The 21,811-nt window shown below is 36.3% G+C and overlaps 1 protein-coding gene across 1 annotated transcript in view; it reads left to right on the forward strand.

The window, feature by feature from the left end:
- Positions 1 to 21,811, forward strand: part of TTC27 (tetratricopeptide repeat domain 27) — a 126,738-nt gene that overhangs the window by 93,554 nt on the left and 11,373 nt on the right. Inside the window, exons 13-16 of the mRNA XM_055725910.1 lie at positions 5,034 to 5,261; positions 12,617 to 12,715; positions 14,491 to 14,543; positions 18,755 to 18,920. Coding sequence (XP_055581885.1) covers positions 5,034 to 5,261; positions 12,617 to 12,715; positions 14,491 to 14,543; positions 18,755 to 18,920 — 546 coding nt within the window. The remainder of the gene's footprint in view (positions 1 to 5,033; positions 5,262 to 12,616; positions 12,716 to 14,490; positions 14,544 to 18,754; positions 18,921 to 21,811) is intronic.

The following is a 21,811-nucleotide window of genomic DNA, read 5'->3' on the forward strand; positions in this document are numbered from 1 at the left end:
TATAACTTAAGTTAATGGGAAAAAATGTAGAATTTCTCATACTTAACGTATTTTTTTCTAATTACCATGTACCAGTCCCCTGATTTTGGTCATTATAAACTGGCAGATACGCCTTGCTGGCAAATTCTGTGTCACATTATGCATGCCTTGGGGATAGTATGCTAATATCCCAATCTTTTCAGTACAGTGGAGAAATAAGAGGTCAATATTTTCCATTTCCTGGAAATGCATTCTGTCCCAGTTACATTCACAAACTGCCCTTAGGGAGTTATGAAAATGACACTCAGAGAATAGGCCAGGATATCTGACACAGGAAACTGCTTAGAAATGCTTTCAAAATGAGGGTTTGTGCCTTGCTTTGAAAAACAGAAAATGCTATGTAAGTACTAAGTAACAATAGTGCTGGGAAAAAAAGCTAGCTTCAGGTCAAAAAAGCCAAAAAATTAGAAATGTTTAGTTGTACACTAAAAGGAAGAACTATCTGTGCTTCTCATCAGAAAGCTTTCAGAGCATGAACTCTTTATATTTATTAAAAATGTTATTCCTTTAGAAATGCACAAAAATCTACTAGAGCAATTGTTTTTCAGTGAATGTTCTTTGCCATTAAATAACTTAACATATATTTACCCCCAAACCCCAAATGCTATTAAATACTTATGCATGTTTTTCACGCACAAATGCTTTTATATAAAAAAACTGAAGTTGTATACTGAAAAGTCTAATAAAACAGCCATATGTCTGCGATATCAATGCGTTTCAGTACTCACACATCAAATACATTCTTCCTCCTACTTCTGAATTATGCACTGACAGACAGAGCATGTAGATAAGGCTGTGCAAAGCTCCACATCATGGACTTGGGAAATACATAATTCACTCAGTTATAACAGGGCCATGTAGCAGTACAAATTTTGCAGAGTAAGATGCCACTAACATTTAGCAAACTTTTTGTGGATCTTTTACTGTTACTAGATATAGCTCTGTACTCGTTTAATAATCTGAGCAAAATTAGTAGAAACTGATATCATAACATGAGTCAACAGAAGAGTAATGGAGTGCCAACTGATGAGCTAAACAGTGCACAGAACAAAAGAAGTATTATAAAATATGAATACACAGTATGTTGATAGTTGCTGTGGCTTTCTCATTCCAGTCTTTGACTCACCGTATTCCTTCAACAGACTTGTTGTAAAAGGAGACACTTCTCCATATGTGTATTAAGGACTGGTCCATCTTCCTCCTCCTAACTGTGAAGGGCACCCAGAGATCTCAAGAGTATTGTTTGCATCAAACACCTTTATTTGATTAAAGTGTAAGAGGTCATTTCAGCCTCTTGGTTGGACAATATGGACAATACACTAAAAACGGTACCGTTTCCCTGCTAATGAAAAAAGAAAGGATGATCCAGAGACAGGAATTTTCAGTTCTTCCAACTGAAGTGAAGCTTTTCTCCCTTGCAGGAGCTACAGTGCATGGTAGCTGCTGACCTTTGATAAATTCATGAGATCTACCTTTCAGCATCAGCTTGGTATTTCATCTTAAACGCTGTTTTCAGCCCTATCCCTGTTCCATCATGTCCTCAGAGTAAACAGCACGGTACACGGTCTGGTTTTAGACCAACATAGCCAGTAATCCATGTTCTACAGAGTTAATTTTCTTGTCGTGGCATGACAGAGATCTCGAAACATTTGAGTGAGGCAACATAATTACATTAAGATCTTAGAAGCTCACCTTTAAATTCAGGAAATGCTTCCCAGATGCAAAGTCAAGTAGTACTTTACTGATTAGGGCATGAGCTCATTCAAGAACTTGATTGATTTCCACTCCATATCATAACAGACATAGAAGGCAGGTAAGCACTCCGATATGTAGCTATGAAATTGAGAAAGAGGAGTAAATGGCCAAGGTCATACATGAAGTTACAGGGAAGATGAAATGAAAACTGGAGAGCTTTCCTTTTCTCTCAGCTACCTCTTTCCATGCTCCCCTTTTCTGCTTCTTCGAGCTACTTCTCTAGTAGCCTGGTAAATAAGAGATAAGCAGAAAAGGTGGAAGTGTTCTAGGAGATGCTTGACCTAGCAAAGGAATGAATTGTCAAGTAATATATTTTTTTCTATTATTTATCAGAATCACTGGTGGATCTGTGAAGACTGAGTCTAATAGGGTCTTTCAGGAAACAAATAAAATAAAAGCATGGGAACATGTGGGTGGGACAGCAAGTGGAAGTGTAGGGTTGGGAAGCCAAATGCAGGATGAATCTTGAACTTGGTTTCCAGGAGTCTCTGTAGTGAGTAATAAAAAGGCACCACCTTTTATTTAGAACAGAACCCTCATTACTGTTTGGGGATTTTTGTGAAGCATTACCTGTTTAATTCCCTTACCAACTGTACTAGTCCAGAAACCAAGATAACAGCCTAAATCTTTCTTATGTTTACATCAACTGACTTTTGAGCTGAGTATTGAATTCCCTCCATTCCAGTGCAGACCATTCCGTGAAAAGCAGTGTTGTTATAATTGCATCTATTTCAATCAGTTAAGGGTTATACAGCTTCACTTTTTTTCTTTTTAGGTAGTATTTAATTGATAATTTTCTTATCAAAACTTATTTAATTTAGATGTAATTTTTAGCTATAAAGCATGCAATGTAATCATTAATATCTGTTTAATGGGTAAGAATAAATCTTTAGTTACATTTCTTTTATGTACATTGCATGAGCTGTGTGGAAAATGCTTCTCTAATATTTTTTGCTATTAAGATTTGTGGTTTTGTAGAAGCAGGGTTATTATCAAAGGTTAAATGTGCATTCTTGAAAATAGTTTACTACAAAGTTAGGAATATTTTTCTTCACAAAAACTTGGTCAAAATGAGAAATCCAGTTTTAAAGTATTATCTCATTTTGTAGAAAACATGACAAATGTTTTGAGCTTACAGGGGTTTTTTAGTTTGTAGTTATAATCCTTTGTTTTAACCTTTAATGACTTAAGTAATAAAAAGGTTTGTAACATGCCAGGTGAACTACTCAGGTGAAGAAAAACTAAAGACTTCTGCTTATTTAATGCTCGGTTTTATCTGTTCACTGAAGTATTTGTGCTGGCAATGAATTCTTGTAAGCTTAGACCACAACATGATGGTTTTATGCTCTTAAATGTGAAATACAATTAGCGAACAGTTGGCTTTCTGGTTGGGTGTATGATTAGTACTAGGCACTGCCACAGAATAGCAATCTGAATTTGGGAGTGCCCTGCAGAGGAAGAGGTAAAGCAGCAGCATGCAATGCACTTTTCACCTCACAGCTGCTATTTACACAGCAACATTTCAGTCTTTTTTTTCTTTATCTGAAGGGGGGAGAAAAACCCTTACCTTTTGGCGCCTAGTGTGATTACTGCAATAATAAAGCACCCAGTTCTTTCTGCTCTAGAAAAAAAATAATCTGCAAGATCGATTACTAATACGTCATGGCAACTAATGGAGGCAGGGAAGGGGAAGTAAATTGCCCTTTAACCAAACCCTTTGCAAGTGCAGTCGTCTTGTTAGGTGAGGTTTTCTAGTGTTCTGACTAGGCTAATTCTAAATTTTAAGTAATAGTTTCTTTGACTTTCTTTGGAGAACTGTTACATAGGCATTTAAAAATGTTTGCCATTAAGTTATTTTACTAATATTCAGCCACTAATATTCTTCTTAAGGGGATCCATTTTTACTAGTTTAAGATTCTTTTAGAAACCTAAACGATACATCCCTTCTTCACATTTGTGCACTTCAGTAGACTTTACTGTTAGCTTGTTTAACAAAAATTATAGTAAGAGTAAAGTGTTAAAATTACTATTCATTACATATTTTGAGACAAAGTAATTTTTCTAAAGATCATTTTCAGACAGGATGAATGCATTTTACTAATTGGAGGAAGAGGAGTAAGACTTTGATTCTCTAGAGACTATTGGAAGGGCAAAGAACAGTTCTTATAGACAAGAAAAGTAGTAATAATTTAAATGCAGAGGTGAACTCAGCTTTTCTTTTAAATAAATGAGCTATGGTAGAAGAATGACTAGTGTTACAATGTCAAACTTCAATTCTGTGGCAGGCTGTGTTGGATCTTTCTTGGTTCAGATGGTTCAAATAGATCTTTTCTAATAGAAAAATTATACTGAGCTGAATTATGTATGTTACATTTTTGCAGCAGGGGACTGAGGTAAGAGTTCGGTCTGAACAACAGATCATCTGTCCAGTGTATTTATCTTTTCAAAAAGCCACAGAAAGCAGACTGTCTCTTGTTTAAAAGAGAAACAATAATTTTATTGTTAGAGCAAGATAGTGACCCTGAGATAAAAACCTTGTGATAGTTGGTTACAGCCCATAATAGATGTCTGGGAGACCCAGCTTGTATCTTCTTTTCTCTAATGTTAAATATATTGTATCTCAAACATTTAGATACAAATGTGTAACTTCTGCATCTATGCGAAACATTAGCATTTCCAAAAGTAACTGTATGAAAGTGGATGGGTCTTCAGGTATAATAAATGGCAATAATTATTTTCAGAAAAAAAGCAATTAAAGAAAAAGAGTAGTGACAGTCATTGCAAAAGTACTTATTAGGATATATAAAACCCACAATTGATAAACTATTCAGATTGCACATACCTTAATGGTGCTGGTACTGCATTACTGTGAAGTCGGTGTAGGTTCGATGTCCAGGGCTGATATTTGCTCTTGGGACAGAACATATACCTCAGATATAAAACGAGGAGCAAGCTGCTTCTTGGTATCATGGGTACATTTTCCCTGGTGCATTAAACCAAAAGCCACCATATTATGCTGATGTTGAAGTGTTGGGTTTTTTTCAAAACAGTTTGGAACCAGATTCTCTCTAAACTTCATCCTTCATGCTGTGTTGTCAGTATTCTGTTTCCGTATTATCGCTGCTTCGTAATCCTCAACTGATGGTTGCAGGGTGCTAAAAGTGGTATTTGTTCAGGTAGGTGATTGGTTGAAAATAAATTGTCCCATTATGTACTGATTTCTCTTTGTTCTTTAACAGGCAGAAGAAATACTCAGGCGGGAGTTAGAGAAAAAGGAAACACCAGGATTATATTGTTTGCTTGGTGATGTTCTTAAAGACCACCAGTATTACGACAAGGCCTGGGAGCTCTCCAGGCACCGCAGCGCCCGTGCCCAGCGCTCCAAAGGCCTCCTCCATCTCCGCAACCGGGAATTCAGGGAATGTGTGGAGTGCTTTGAACGTTCAGTACAGATCAATTCTATGCAGGTTGGGAAATGATACACATACGGCTTTGTTTTAGTTGGTGTATTCAGTTTTGAATGGTGACACACTTTTTTAAAAGGCAATTCTGTGCACAACTGTCAGAGTAACAGCTTATTACTATTCTTAGCAAATTTTTCACCACATACTTGGAAGTCTGGCTAAAAACAGTAGCATAATGAAATTAAGACATCCTTTTGCATTCAGGTTATTGCATGCAGCTAACTCTTTGCCTGTATAGCTTTTCTATTTCAAAGAGATCAAGCCATTGAAAATCAATCATTATCATCAAATAAATCGTGAACAAGTGTCAAGCAGAATAGTTACAAGAAGAACCCTGTACAGATTTTAATGAGGTTATCCTTTTGCCTTGTCTGTTGGCTTTGAGTTACAAATACTGATCTTTACTTCACTGAAATTGTTTTCAAGTGTTCTGGTCTGTCCTGCTCTGAAGTCACTAGGAAGCATTGTGTTACACTTGTGATGACAGTAGTTTTTATTACAGTAATGCATCAAAACTGAAACCACAGTCAAAAGAGTTCTCTTGATGAAGCTGGTTATTTTGACAGATACTTTGCAAGCTGTTCCGCAGGCAGTTTTTATAATGTTGTTTCAGTTTCTCAGTCACTATATCCCATCCCTGTAAGGTCCACCCTGTGAAAGGTCTTGAGAATTTAAAACAGCTTTGTGGTTGTTTATGTATGTAAATTGTGCTCTTCATAGCAATTTCTAGGTCCATGCGAAAGTACAATATTCCTCCTTCTTACCCTCCAAAGAACACTGTTAAAGCTGCTGTTTTGAGGTCTACATAACTAGCTGGACTTCTGCTTTAGAAAAATTTTCAAGGCCTCTAGCCTTTCAAATAGGTTACCCTGAAGCCTTTTTTTTATTATTTATTTTTTATTTCAGTGACATACTTTATTCCAGTGAATCAGAATCCTGTTCTTATTCAAGTGAACTCTGGCTAACTTATAAACATGTTTAAAATGGAAAGCAAAATGAACAGAAATGCTTCCCTTGTCTTTCAGTTCTCTTACTGACTCAGGAAATGCCAACAAAATATATATTACTCAGAGGAACCTTACTGAAATCAGGAGGGCTCCCAGATAATAAAGGGCTGCAGAAGATGGCCTACAGGGCTTAAAATCAGAAAATATTCTGTTGATGCTTTTTTATTTTGTGTCCTATCCAAAGGAATCTCAAAATGAAAGGCAATCCAATAAAAATAGGCCAGTCCATATAGGAAAGCAAACATTTCCTCCTCTTATTGCTCAGGAAGCTCTTAAAGATTCAGACAAATTGTTTCAAACAAATAGATTGAGCAAATGGATAGTGCGGATTGACATAGCACTGTCTTCTAAAGTCTATCTGTAGTCCATTACTACAGAAATAAATTGTTCCCGATTCCAGGATGTCTTGTGGACAAAGAGCAGAGAGGAAGGTGATTCTAAATGCAAGGGCTTTAATATAAGGAAAATATTAATTAAATAATTGCTCCCAGAATTGTGAATAATTTATCAGGTATACAAGGACTCCCAGTTACAAAGAAATTGGTTTATTTTGTGGTTGTCAAACACCTTTTCGGAGGAATGGATTTTTTAGACTGAAGCAAGTGATTCCCTGAAATATCTAATGGATAAAACCATTCTCTGTCAGCCCTCCTTCAATCTTGTGTACTGTTTGGCCAACAGATCAAGTTTGGTTGAGGTCTCTGAGGTAGGTCTTTGCCATATGAGCCAACCACCATATTAGATTTCAGAGAATCCACGAAGAAATGGAAGTCTTACAGTTCAAATGCATCTGGCACTTGTCTTCGTTAACACTGCAGCTCACAGAATTACTTGTTCTAGTACCTGCCTAGTGGATGACAGGTGCATTTCTCTTGCACTTTCACTGTGAGCATTTTGCAAGGCTGGACTGAGACAATTCCAGAGATCAAGGAGTTTGTATAGTCAGTTCTCCATCAGTGAAAGTCTGCGTTACAAAACTTAAGGCTTGTTAAATTGCACATTTCTTAGTTCTCGTGCTGAACAGTGTATGGTTCTCTATATCTAGTCGTTTCACATTTGAATTTTGCAGAAATAAGAGTGTTTGTAGCACTTCTTTGTGCCCACACCGTTCTCCACCGTGTCACAGTTCGCAAGAAAAGAATAATCCTCTTTTGTGCTAGACTGTTTTGCTCATAACTTCGCCGGATAATTTTCTTGGGTATAAAGCAAGACAAGTGATCTCTCTTCAATTTGGGAAACAGTCACACTTCAGTAGTCAGCTTGCCATCAGCTACATCTGGAGTTTTGGCCAATGCAATGAGAGCCTTATTCTCAACAATTCCTCTTCTCGTTCATCTTGTAATAGTAAAAGTAACTTAAACAAGAGTTGAGCTAGAGTCTGTCATTGGAAATTATAATAGAAGTCTCTAGACTGACTTAAAACTATAGTATGTTCTATCAGTGTGTTGTGTTCAAAAGAAACTGAATTTTAAGGGAGATACATGATGCCAAAAAATGACTAATTAAAAAGGTACTTAGCTATGATTTCTTTTAACTAGAGCTCTTAACATTTTATTGTAATTACTAACATCAAAGACTAATTTTGCTCTACAGGGTATAGATTGTTTCTAAACTATCACTGCTGTATTTGTAAGAGTATTTTACTGAAGAGTGTACTGGATTCTGGAAAAAAAAGAAAAACTATATATATTTCCCATATGCAAATAGTAGAAATTGCTTTAAAAATGCAAAAATATTATTTGGGTTTTTTTTCTTTTTAAGTATTCAGCTATACTGTAATTAGGTCTTTTTGGAACGATATTCCTACTAATATAAGAGAATTGTTTAGACTTTCTTAAAGCATTTCATGATCATTTGGACTTACTAAAGACTTGCCTGGAAATTCCTGATGGCAAGTTTTAACAAAGAGTCCAAGCCTAAATTATCTTCCTTTCCTGGTCACTGTCTTCAATTTTGAAAAGGATAAAAATTTACAGCTCACTTTCGTGTGTTTTTCCAATCAGCAGCGACATTTGAACCTCTAGCCAATACTCTTTTTTTATTTCCAAAAAAGAACTTTAACCTAGTTTCACAAGCCTTGACAAAAGTCTTTTTTGAACTTTGAATGCAGTTTTCCTTACACTACCTTTCAGTCAGTTGCTTTCCTCAGAGCTGTTGTTACATCAGCCAGTGGGATCAGCAGATTTTTATTCCCTCCCCAATAAAAAGGGAATTCTTGCCATTCTTTCCACAAAAAATAGCTTAAGTCCATTCTTAAACTGTATCCTAAATAGACTACTAAAGACTCCCTGTACTTCTTGTATTGTGGAAGAAATTCATGCTCCCTTTCCCAGATATCTAAGAGATGATAAAATGCCATTTCATTGCTATAATAGAGCAAAAGCAATGAATCTTGGTTTTTTTCGTTGGTTGGTTTTGTTTGTTTGGGTTTTTTTTACACAGCTACCATGTTTTTTCATTTAACCTGTCAGACTTGTTCTTTTTGAGCTTTCTCATTTGTCTAGTACACGGGCTTTTAAAGTATGTTCTCTTGTTCTTAATAATCTCCTTTTTTTGGTTTTAACTGTTATAATTGTTTAGTCTTTTTAGAGCCTTTTTGAATGACAATATGCAGTTGCTCCAAGCCTTGAAATGTCTTGTCTTTAGATGCTTCAAGTCTTCTGCAGACCTTTACTTTTTTAGCTGGCCTTTTCGTTTTGAACATAGCTTTTCCATTTTAAGTAGCTATGAGCTACTTAATTTAGCATCCTCTGTATTTAATGAATTGCCTTTGTTCTTGAAGGAGTAGTGAATCAAGATACATTACAAAGTATCTTTTTTTCTGTTAAGTTTTGAACCCGATCATTCATAACTGGTCAGGATCAAGGTAAATACTGTCTTCTGCCTAACTTCATGTCTAAAAAAATTTAGCCTTCAAATTTCATCCATTGTGGTATGTACTGAACTATGTGAAATAATTGAAATCTCCCTGTATCTTCTGGGATTTCTGCTTTCACAGCCTTCTGATAGCCCCCAGCATGTTAACTTGTCCATTTCAATTAAGTATTCTGAAATACAGTCTTCGTACTGCTTTTTTACTGAGGCCTGGAATTTTAATCTATACCAGTTCTGTTGTTCTTTTTACACAGGTAATTTTCTATATGATGGATGCTGCAGTTTTCTTTAATGTCTAGTGACATTCTTCCATCTGCATGACCTATTTCATTTTCTGTATACATTTTGCCTCCATATTGTAGCATCTCATGAGGCTCCTTGGCTTAATTCCCATCCCAGAGACTTTTCATCTCATACTTCTTCTCTGCCAAAATATCCCTTTCAGACACCTTTCCCAACGTTCTCCATCATGTCCAGTTCTCACATTTTTTCCATTCGTTCAAAACATTCATACGTAGCTACTGCTAGGTAAAACGTCTTGCTTCAAATTATTAAGAAAAGAAGATTATTTATCATTCTTTGCAGTCTTACTAGGTACTTGCTCATGTAGCTTTTCTCCACTGAAGTAAAGAATCATTTTACTTTCTCCTTGTGCTGTAACTTCTCCTTGAGAAAGGATTTGACAAGCGTAAGCATCGGTAAGCCAGTTCCTGAGAGATGTAGCTGCTCACCATCAGCCTCAAAAGATTAAAGTGGTGGATGTTTTAGTCAAATCAGTTTCTGGAAGCACAAGCTCAGAAGTAAGACTGCTGTTACTCATTAGAATTATAAAAAAAGCATTGGTGGGTTTTCTGTCACCCTTTACAGAAGCACTGCTTAACTTGTACCCTGAGCTATAGAGTTGGAGCTAGCCTTCAATTTCCTACTTGATCGGTCCTGTCTTTACCCCCACTTTTCATGTCCAGAATGTTACGGATCTAGAAAGGAAAGAAGGGGAATTAATGAGGTAACAGCCGTGTGGGAGTGCTGGATTTCTGGAAGCTTGGTGGATAAAAGAGGCTTAAAAAGTGAGATTGATTAAAAAGTTCATTTCCTGTTAATTTTGTCTTCTGCGGTTTGGGAAACGCTTTCTCCTTGTGTGCAGTTTCTTTCTTGAATTACTGGTTTAAGACTCAGGAAAGGTGACAGGCTAACAATACTGGAAAGTAGATTTTCATGTTTGCCCAGGCCAGATGTAATTGGCAGTTCTGTCTTCACCTGTTCATCCATATGCTCTGAGGATGGGCCATCCATGCACACCCTCAAATGCAAAAGGATATCTTTATTACTAAGCTTGTTCAGTTCTTTTCTTGATGTCATGAAGACTGCCCACCAGGGTACCAGATCTGACAGGGATGAGTGTCATATGCTTGTATTCTGGCATCTACGTTTTGAAGCAGATTAACTATGAACTCCATAGCAATTAAGTTAGGAGCAGGTATCTTGTTACTGATTTTAAGTTCTGTCTTGGAGACAGCAAAAATGAGTCTGATCTGGAGAGAACTGCAAAAATATCTGCTACAGAGTTTGCAATTAATCTGTAGAGCTAGAAGCTTCTTGCATGTGAACCAACAGCTTTATCCTCAACCCTGTAAAATCCCTGATTTTCAGATGTTTCTAAAGGTAATGTTTTTATGTTTAAATAGCCATTGTGATCTGCTCCACGGAACCTGAGTTATCAGAATTGCTTGCTTCAGAACTAGTATCCAAAACACAAAGATACAAATGTTAATCAGACATCTTGAAAAGTAATATGTTGCTGTGCAATATAAATTAAGAGTTAATGTAACCTGTTTTTCCATCTTCCTCTTCCCAACCTTTTTCCCCTCTCTCAAAAAATTTTCCAGGAAAACCTATTTGTTTCTTGCCTTGGCATTTAGAATGGAGAAACAGCTGAGCTTATTGCAGTAGGTAGTACTACCTGGAATTATTTTGCAGCATATTATAAATTGTTGTTTGATATTGATTGCATACATTTAAACAGCATAATGCTGTCAGAAGATGTTCTGTCAAAGGATTTGGGATTTAATAGTTTTCTGAATTACAGAGCTTTTCTAAAAGGTAGTACTGCTTGACTTGCAGCTCTCTGAGAATTAACCACGTGGTAAATCAGGAACTTGCTATTGAAGTGCTATGAAAATATATATTTAATTTGCTGTAATTTATGCCTATATCTGACATTATTTAGATTAGATTATTTCAGTTGGAAGGGACCTACAACAGTCATCTAGTCCAGCTGGCTGACCAAGTTAAAGCATGTTGTTAATAGCATTGTCCAAATGCCTCTTAAACACTGACAGGCTTGGAGCATCGACCATTTCTCTGGGAAGCCTGTTCCAGTGTTTGACCACCCTCTCAGTAAAGAAATGCTTCTTAATGTCCAGTCTAAACCTCCCCTGGCACAGCTCTGAACCATTCCCACATGACCTGTCACTGGACAGCATGCTCAATATGAGTCAGCAGGGTGCCCTGGCAGCCAAGAGGGCAAAACGCATCCTGGGGTGCATCAAACAGCATCACCAGCCAGTCAAAAGGGGTGGTTATCCCACTGTATTCAGCTTTGGTGTGGCCTCATCTTGAGTACTGTGTGCAGTTCTGGGCCCTGCAATTTAAGAAGGATGCTAAGGTCCTTGAAAGCATCCAGAGGAGAGCAACAAAGCCAGTGGAAGGGCTGGAAGGCACATCCTGTGAGGAGCAGCTAAGGGCTTTCGGTTTGTCTGGTTTGGAGGAAAGGAGGCTGAGGGGTGACCTCCTTGCTTTACAGTTTCCTGAGAAGTGGAGAGGGAGGTGCTGAGCTCTTCTTCCTGGTTGAGTCTGTATGGGTGAGAGGTATTTGGTTGTACAGCTGAAGACTTACAATGCAAGATTATTGAACTGGTAAAGTTCTGTTTTCTACGTAAGGCATTATTTAAGTACATTTCTATGGCTCAATATTGCATTATTAACTAGAGAATATTGACATTCTGACAAGTAGAAAAAGCTGTAATATTGAAGTGTTCATGTTCAGTCATTAGAAATATTTCTTGTAAAATGTAGTTTCCTTGAAATACATTTCCTAGTATTTACCATTTGACCTAATTGTAATACTATAAAGTAAACATGGATTTTTCATAAGGTAAAGCAAAATATGCAAACCTCTAAATAGCTATCAATTTCTTCTCTAAATGAAGATGCACTGTTAAAGAGCACTTCACATATGCTTAAGTGGTCTTTGTATAGTCAACATCTTTGCTTATCCACATGTATTAAAACTCTGACCCTAAAGTTTTCCTGTATTCTGCACACAGGATATTATTTATTTCCGTGCAGTACTTTTATGGTAGCTGAAAATCAGGTAAAATCAGCAAGAGTAGTGTGTGTTGGAGCATCCAGGCAAAATTACTTATTTTGTGCAGAAATATGTATGTATATATGTAATCGTGTATTTTTTCTCTCCAGCTAGGTGTATGGTTTTCCTTGGGCTGTGCATACATTGCTTTGGAAAGCTACGAAGGTGCTGCCAAAGCATTTCAGCGCTGTGTGACATTGGAACCAGATGTACGTACTTTTCAACAAGCAATTCAGATGGCTTATCTAAAAGCAACAAGGATGTTTTCATTATAAACAAGCAAAGCAATAATGAAAAACTTCTTTAAATCTTAGTCCTTTAAATAAATTAAACTTGTGCATGAAGGATATATTTTTGTCATGAGGCATCATAAAAATACTTGCCCAATACTTAACTTCTCCAAGTATTTGTGTGTGAATGTTAAAATATGTTTGAGCAGAAATTCCTTTATGCTTGCATACATTGCTAAAACAGAGAAAAGGGAATGAGTAGTCTGTGAAGAGTGCTAAAAAGAGAGATAAACCAAAACAAACAAAAATACTTAGTCATCTAAATAATAAAATTTTCCTGCGAAGAAGAAAGTCAAATAAGTGGTTGTATGACAGGTACATTTGTAACTATATAGTTCATGAGCGCAGGGAGAATGGAACTTGTTAGCCAGTTTTTCAGGATGTGCGGGGTAAGTGTTTGTACAATAGTGCTGTTTGAGTGTGACTGCATTGAGGTAGCAGAGACATCAGCTGGATTACCTCTCAGGAATGCACTGGCAGCACTTTTGTCACAAGGCCTGACTGCCAGCATGTTGCTCGCTTAGAGTTAATGCCACCTACTTGATAGAAACTATTATTCATTCTTTTCTCTTGGGAAAAAGAATGAGAGCATAATGAAAGGTAACAGAATATTATTTTTTCTTCATTAATAAAATGAAACAACTTCCTTGGGAAAAAAATGCACATAGAGACAAGCCTGTATTTAACTGGAATTTTTACTTTATATATTGATATAATTATTTTTTTTTTGCTTCAGTACAGTAGATTTACTTCCAGGTAGATACTAAAATTGTGTTCACTTATCTGTCTGGGACCTGTACTTGACTGTATTCATATGAACAAGCCAACTGCCTTTTCAGTGTGTTACGTATTTCTTTTGTGAGTAAAGGATGCAGGGATTACTCCTAGTTACAGAGGTGAAACCTATCTTTATACAGTGATCTGCAGCAACGTAATGAACCATTTTCATGAATTAAGCCTCAAAAAGGGTTTCCCAACACAATTTAAATACTACTTAAGCCTGAGGATAGCCTTCAGTACTAGAGAACATTTTGTTGCAGTACCCAGGTTCTATTCTTCACATCTGTACTGGTTGTCGCTTTGCTGAATTCAGTGGTGCTGCTTCAGATTTGCAGCAGTGTGAGGCAACAGGCGCGAATCATCTCTGTACATGGCTCGCTGGCTTCACCAGAGGGAAGACTGTCTGAGCGCTCTGTAGTCCTTTTCAGCTAAAACAGGTGATAAACTCTGTTGGAACTAACCCTGTTAGTTTTGCCTGAGATGTATTAGGGGAACATTCAGATGATTTTATTCCACTAACGAAGCAGTGTACGTAAGACGCTGCCAGCTAGTGAGATGTGATGAGCTGCCAGGAGCGCTGACCTCTCCAGCCATCCCAGCTAGATCCAGAACAGAATGCATGTTTAGAGTTTAAACTGAAGGCAAGAACTGACTTTAGTGTATTCCAACCAGAATGCAGTAAATTGATATTTATAGACTTGATTGTTACTGTAGTCAGTAATATTTATTTATGTATTTATTTTAATAACTTCTATTTCAATGTAATATTTTGACTGCCTTGTAGAAGATAGCTGGTTAATATGTGTGATTAGCAAAACTGATGATATTTCATAGAAGTTTAATTTATGTATTTTTATCAAGTAAGCATAATGTAAGTGGATAATGTTTTGGTACTTCTCCTTTTATCATTACAGAATGCTGAGGCCTGGAACAATTTATCAACTGCTTATATCAGATTAAAACAGAAGTAAGTACTTCAAAAGGATTAGAAGATACTGTATCCAAAATAAATAAGGGGAGGTTCATTTTTTAGACATTGAGGTTTTTATTCTTATAATGTGGTTACCTCGTATTTTGTAATTGTCATCCCTTCAGTTGTCTCTCGCAAATTGGATCATTTGTAATGTATTTAATTTTAAAGGAAATACTTTCATAAGCTTTATAAAAGTAGCAACCTCTCATGCTACACTTTTTTCTTGTTTAAAGTATTTATGATGTAGTAAGTACAACAGTGCAAAACATTCATATTAAAGTTGGAAACTAGTTTGACTATAAAGTTAAAAAGATACGTCCACTTCAAGTAAACTATATATTCAGACCCATGTCAATTCATATTACATTAACCTCAGTAGATTTAAGGGAAAACCAGGCAGTTTATTTTTTATAATATAAAAGCAGATGGAGATCTGCATACATACTAGGTCATTTGTTCTTTTCCATCCAAATTAAGTTAATACAAGAAGCTTTGACCTAAATGGACTGCCTATCTTATTTTGTACTTCAACTCAATGTAATAAAAGTTAAATGTAGACACAGAATACCTGGAAGTACTTAATATTTAAGAAGAATTTTCACATTGTAACTTAGCCTCAAAGAATGAGACAAAAGAATAGGGTAATATTTTAAAAACCTTACTCAAAATCTGACATCCGTTATACAGTTATGCAGTCAGGAGGCAAACTAAAAAAGAGGAAAAGATTAGTAAATTTACATGAAAGAATGAATTGATGAACATACAAAGGAAATGTGGGAAGTAATATTAATTCAAGAGATAGTTTGATATTTTAGTGGGATTAGGGGGAAGGAGGAAATGAAGGTTAGAATCACTACTCAAGACTAAAAAGTAATAGAAAACAAGAGCTTGTTTTAATTTTTCAGTAGTTCCTTTCATCTTTGTCAGTGCTTGGAGAATGCTCAACTTACTGTTTTCGACTATGTGATTGAGATTGCTCCTTTTTTTGCATAAAGGTCAAAAGGATATGTCAGTTACTCAGTGTACTGGCTTATGCTTGTTTCATAAAAGTATTTTAATCCAAATAATTTTTCTGTCCATATACTACAAGGCTGAGAAACTGCTGAGTGATTAATTTCACTTTATTGGTTGGTTTTATCATTGTTAATCTACTCTTGTAATTTAACATGCTAAATTCATTCAAAGCTTGTGGGCTATTTGATATAGTATCAAGAGTAGTAAATGGGAGCCATGTTTCAGAGCTTTTTTTCCTTAGGAATCACATGGGAGAGGAATATGTGTACAGGAAATCTTAGGTCAGTATTATATCCTGATGGCTGAGTGTGGCCTGTATTTGCTGTGTAATTTGCAACTTCTTTGATTATTTGTGTGGTCGCTTACAGATCAAGACTCTGAGTTAGTTTAACCCACTCCCAAAACAGGATATCTATAGTAGTACACTTCGGTATAATTTATTTTGGGGGGCCGAGCAGCGGTGAAAGTGTAAATTCTTATTTTTCAGGGCTTCTAACAAAAAAGAAAAAAAAAAGTGTGTGTGTGTGTGTGTTAAAGGAAAACAAAAATAAGATATTAAAGTTAATTATTTTCTTGTGCTTCCTCATCAAAATCAAGCTTTACTCCAACCAGGCTCTTAAATCAGTCCCGCTCAAGTATTGTGCATTTGAGTAAGGCTTAGCAGATTCTCATACAACAGATAAATACAAAATGTGAAAGTCTTTTTGAAAAGTGTATGCATACAACCTGCTGACACCCAAATGAAAGGGATTTTGTTGGGTTTTGGTGTTGTTTGCTTTTTAAGAGTCCACAAGTTTTGTGTATTATGAATTTCCTCCAGAAAAATGAATTGTGATGAAAACAGATGCTGGTCTTCAGAAAAGGTCTGGGTGCCAGGAGACCCTTGAAATCCAGATCTCCTATTTGTCAGGAAAAAGTGGGACTGGCCCTCTGTCTTTTGGGTAAAAGATTCCTGGTTTCCAAGACAGGGTGATGCACTGGTATTGCCTACTGTTTCCTGCTTGGATATGAATCCTGGTTAAGGATATTGCATCATTATATGATTTATTAAATACATAGGGGATTTGTTTTGAGAACTTAGAGGACTTTATTAGCATAGCGAGAGTGATGATTTGAGGAATGCCATTTTCATCCCATCCCTCTGGTATCTTGTCTACATTTCACAGTTCCATCTGATTGGCATCTGCCCTCCTGGTAACTATTAACTTTTTTGAGGAGATTGGGGGGGATCATACAGGCTAATCTTACAGATGCTGAAGAGCAGTTTCAGAAACAGTTTCTCAAGGTGACTGGGGTACATCAGTCAGTCAGTCAGCATCTTCCAGCCTGTCAGAGAGCTGTAGCAGATCCCAGCATCCATTTTAGCAAAATCCACAGAGGAAGGAGCAGATCTCTGTTATTTTCTAATATGATATATCAAAATTGGAGTCTGAAATGCCTTACTAAGGCTCTTAACAGTGGAGGAGACCCAACTGTTAGTACATTTACTCAGCAGCATTATGTGTATCAGTATATTAGGAGAGAGAAAAGGGGAGTGAACATGGGAATGTCCTGCCTGTGGACTGTTCTGCCATAGCTATGCCAAATGACCTGTTTTCCTTCAGTGATATTTTCTCTGTCACTCAGCTCTCTTTACGTGTATTTGGTCATGTTTAATGCTATGGGCTTAGATTGTCGGTTACTTATATTTTTCTCTGACTCAGCCATTCTAAACTTTTAATGGCCTGATCCACTAGTTAGATATTCCCTTTTTACTGGCTGGGGTATTTAAAATATCCTGGACTCTCTTTCTGAAACTCAACCAACAATTTCTTTGAGCTGTCTTTCTTTAGAGGCAGCACTTTTAGCAACTTACTCAAGCAATAGAGCAAGTAAACTGCAAATTTTGATAACAAGCCATATTTATATGATCTTTACTAAGAAGAGATTTATTGTCTGACCTCCCCAAAGATGATTTTTACCAGACTGGGAAAACTGTTTCAAGTTTTCATTTAAAGGAATTTATTCCTTTGTGCTTTTTTCCTGTATATCATGACTGTCCAGCTGAGAGTAAGTTTCAATCTCTTAAAGTCCTAAGAACCATATCATCCTGATTCTCTAGCAAAGCTTTCTTTAAAGTTTCAAAGTTATTGAAACTTTTGGCAGTACCTTTAAAGCTTTAAACAGTAGGCACCCAGACTTCACCAACATATGCTTCAGATTGCATTATGACTTTTTATCCTTCTGCCAGAGCAGTATTGGTTGCATGTTGTGCAGGAGGTCATATGGCTGCAAACTGTAGGTCAGCTGCTTTCAGCCCGTATTCTTGATTTGGCCAAAGTGTCTCATGTTCCTTACCACAGAATGCTCTTACTTCTCTCCGTGAGTAAAGGAATGGTAGAGTGTTGCCTGCAATGGATCCATGTGAAAAAATAAAGGTGCATCCTGACTTGACAGTGGCTTTATAGGAATTATGCTGTCCGCCTTTATTCCACAACACTTTCTCCTGCCACTATGAGATGGTTCACTGGGCAGCACCTTTGGTGAAGGACCTTAATAGTGTTTGGGGCCACTCTGACACATTTGTACTGAGCAGCACAGCATCAAGAACAGAGAGTGTAAGTAAAGCTTCCAGCTGACATTAAAAAAAAATAGTTGAAAATGCTGGGCTTCTGTGCAATGGGTATGCACATTTACCATGTGCAAATTTTTAAAATAAATTACAAAAAGCTGTTATTGTTAAGTAGCCTTCCTTTGTGTGATGAAATGAGTCAATATCATTCGACATCTGCCGTGAACTCAGTGATTTTTGATTTTTTAATGTGTGTTACAACTGCAGCATGAGTAAGATTGTTTTCTCATCGTTCCAGTTAAAAGACCAGAAAAGAAAATATTGACATAGATGACACAATTATAATGAATTTTGGTCAAAATGTCATAATGAGAGCTAACATAGAAATTACCTAGTTCAGACTCTAGAGAGTGTACTCTGGAGTGAACTGATAGAAAGTAATTGACAAGAGAGATTAAGGAATTATCAATATTGTAAATTACGAACAGTAACTTTTACATTGCACTGTTTTCTAAACCTGGTTGTTTAAGTAAGTAGCTTTTTAGTTGATAAAATGCTAACTGATTTTAGCATAGAAATCTTCTATATTAAACCTTTAATATGGAACTTTATTTTCTATTCTTTTTTTATTATTTATTAGAATCAAAGCATTTCGAACCCTCCAAGAAGCTCTCAAGTGCAACTATGAGCACTGGCAAATATGGGAGAACTATCTTCTCACCAGTACAGATGTTGGAGAGTTTTCAGAAGCAATTAAAGCTTATCACCGACTCATGGACTTAAGAGAAAAGTACAAGGACACACAGGTGGGGAAGTTTTCATGTTAAGTCATCCTATATGTTCATCAAGTCTTCTTGTGAGACAGAGTTTTCTGCCAATAATGGTATCACTAATGATAGTACACATACCAGTGGAGTTACGTAGACAAGCCATTTAATTTTTGGAAATCTGGACTGTAAGACAAAGTATTTAAAATAAAAATGGACAAAAAGGAAAACCTTTACATCAAGATTCCCTCAGAGTTTGTGGAAGGACAAATACGAGCCTTGAAGTTTTAAGATAGATTCTTAAATAAAGCACAGTGCATAACCCCATCTTTCCATATTTTTCCTGCATATCTTAGTATCAGAAATAATATAAATTTTTCAGTTTAAAGAAAGGTAAGCTTGTCTTATGTGTTTGAAAATTCCACAAATGAGCCTTTGAAAGTGAATTATGTTTCATGGATTGAATGCATTACAGTCAGAACATTGATTCCTAATAACTGGAACAAATGAAAATAAGGGAGGTGTTTTGCTTATCTTTGACTGTAGTTCAGTTAAATTCTATTAATTTCTGGGTTTGTAAATGTACACTCTGGACAAAATCCAGAGATCCTACTTTAACAGCTTCAGCTGGGATGTTACCTTGCCTAAAACCAGGTCCTGATCCAAGCATGGTTCTGTACACTCAGTGAAACTAGCAAGGTGCATCTGAAAGGCAAGCCAAAGAATACCCTAAGCAGAGTAGTGGAACACCTCCAAAAGTGTTTGCAAAATTAAGTAATCTGGTTGAAGAGCTTATGAGCTCTTAGGGAGTTTGTGTGCAGTACCAGGGGAAGAAGACCCAGCTGCTGCTGGTCATTGATCCCAGGAGTATGTTTCTTTTCTTATCCCATAAAATGGTTAAAATAGCTTTCCTAGATCTTGGAAGTTTGAGTCCAGTGATGAGGAGAGAGAACAGATAGAATTAATTAAGGTTGTGGAAACATCTCATTTGCTTATGGGGGGCAGGGATGTTAAAAAATGCTTTCAGATTACTCTTTGATAACAAATTGTACATGAGTACAATACTTACTACTATAAAGCCAACCACACACAGGATAACATTCCGTATGAATAAAATCTTTTGGGTTTGATATGGCTCAGCATTCAAAGGTCCCAAACTCTCTTTGCACTAAAAAGTATCTATGGAAAATAGTCTTACAGTTAAATATAGGCTGTAATATAATAATATGTAATTATATATGCGTAAATATAGGCTGTAATAGGTAAAGATCAATGTATAGTGTATACAGGTATACTGCCACAATACTGGCAGCTACAGTATTGTGGGTACTGGTGGGGCCTGTGTCTGTCTTCATGGAACATTTTGTAGATGGTTGGCCTTTTTTTAGAATTTTTTTCTCAACTGTTTATTTACCAAACTTTTTTTAGGGGTGGTCTACTATATTATTTTAGTCAGTTTGACAACTGACCAGGAATAGAACTTTCTACATGTATTTGTCCATTTTAGATATTTTGAGATGATACAGACTCCTACTAGTGTTTTGTCAAATTTTATGTAGGATATTTCATTAAAATATTTGGGGATACTGCTTGCACTAGATTTCTATTTTTGTATAACTTTTTTCATCCTATTCTTCTACAACTTTTTATCATTTTTACAGAAGTACATATATGCTATGTATCCTAATTTATTTTCTTTATCCTAATTTTAACTTTGGCTTCTGATGTGTAAAGTGCTTTATGGACTTCATCATAACTTCTTCTAATTCAGTTTCCTCAATTAGAAGGATTTTACTAGTTGGCCAAGAAAAACCTCAGAGCCTGATTAAAGAATTTCAGAAAGGCTTTAATCAATAATTGTACAAGGAAAAGAAGAGTATTCCCATAGCAAGACAAAAAAAGCACATAAAACTAAAAGCTTCTGCTGAGATTGTTTCCAAAGCTCACCATTAACTTCTGAGCTTCTCCCGTTTGCCAGCTGGTATGTTTTAAATAGAGACACTCTAGAACCCTCTTGTGCAATTGTATTTTAGTAAAGTAAAATCATGGAACATGATTTTACTTTACTAAACAGAAGTGGAAGCATGCACCTCTGTTTCCATTTAACATAGTATGATCTTCTCTCAGGTTGTATTTAGTATTTGTAGTTGTCGTAGATTTTAATTGATAGGCTGCTACACTAGGTGACATAGTGGTGAGAAAGAAGGTAGTAATTTAAAAATACAGAAAAATATGTATGCACAGGACTGGAAGAAACTAGTTGAGTCATTGATTCCAGTTTGTTGTGAAAACAGAAAGTCAATTACCAGTCGTTTTTAGCATAATCACTGCAGCAAAATACCCCTTGTGAGACTGAATGCATCAGTTAAGAGTGTGCAATTGAATATATAATTTGGAACCTCCTTGGTTTGTGTAGTTACCTCAGATTTTTCAGCATAGTATGAAGCCATATTTATAAATCACAAATTTCTTCTAGTAACAGTAAGGCATGCATATCTTCATCTGTGATTTCTGTTAGGCCATTGCTGACCTTTTGTGCCAGACTTCTAAGTACAGAATGCAGCTTTGAGAAATTGTGCTTCTAAACTATTCTAGTTATTTAACGATGTCATCCTTGTGGCAAAGGTTCTGAGATCAGGGTATCATGAAGCTTAAGGATATGTATGTATAGATTCTGCAGATAGAATTGAACAAGGAAAAGCTGAAAGGCTCTTTATAAATGAACAACAATGCAATTAAAGATTACAGCGAAGGACATAATTTCTAAAGTCTCAGTTTCCTGGTATTTCCCTTGAATGTTATAAGCATGCTTTCCTTCCTCCCTCCCTTCCTTCCTTCCTTCTTAAAATTCTTCAAATTTCCTTATGCCTTTTAATGTTCATGAACCTGCTGAGAAATATACCTTGAAAACCTTTAATATAGATGTTATG

Source organism: Falco cherrug, chromosome 13, assembly GCF_023634085.1.
Source record: "Falco cherrug isolate bFalChe1 chromosome 13, bFalChe1.pri, whole genome shotgun sequence".
Lineage (NCBI taxonomy): Eukaryota > Metazoa > Chordata > Aves > Falconiformes > Falconidae > Falco > Falco cherrug.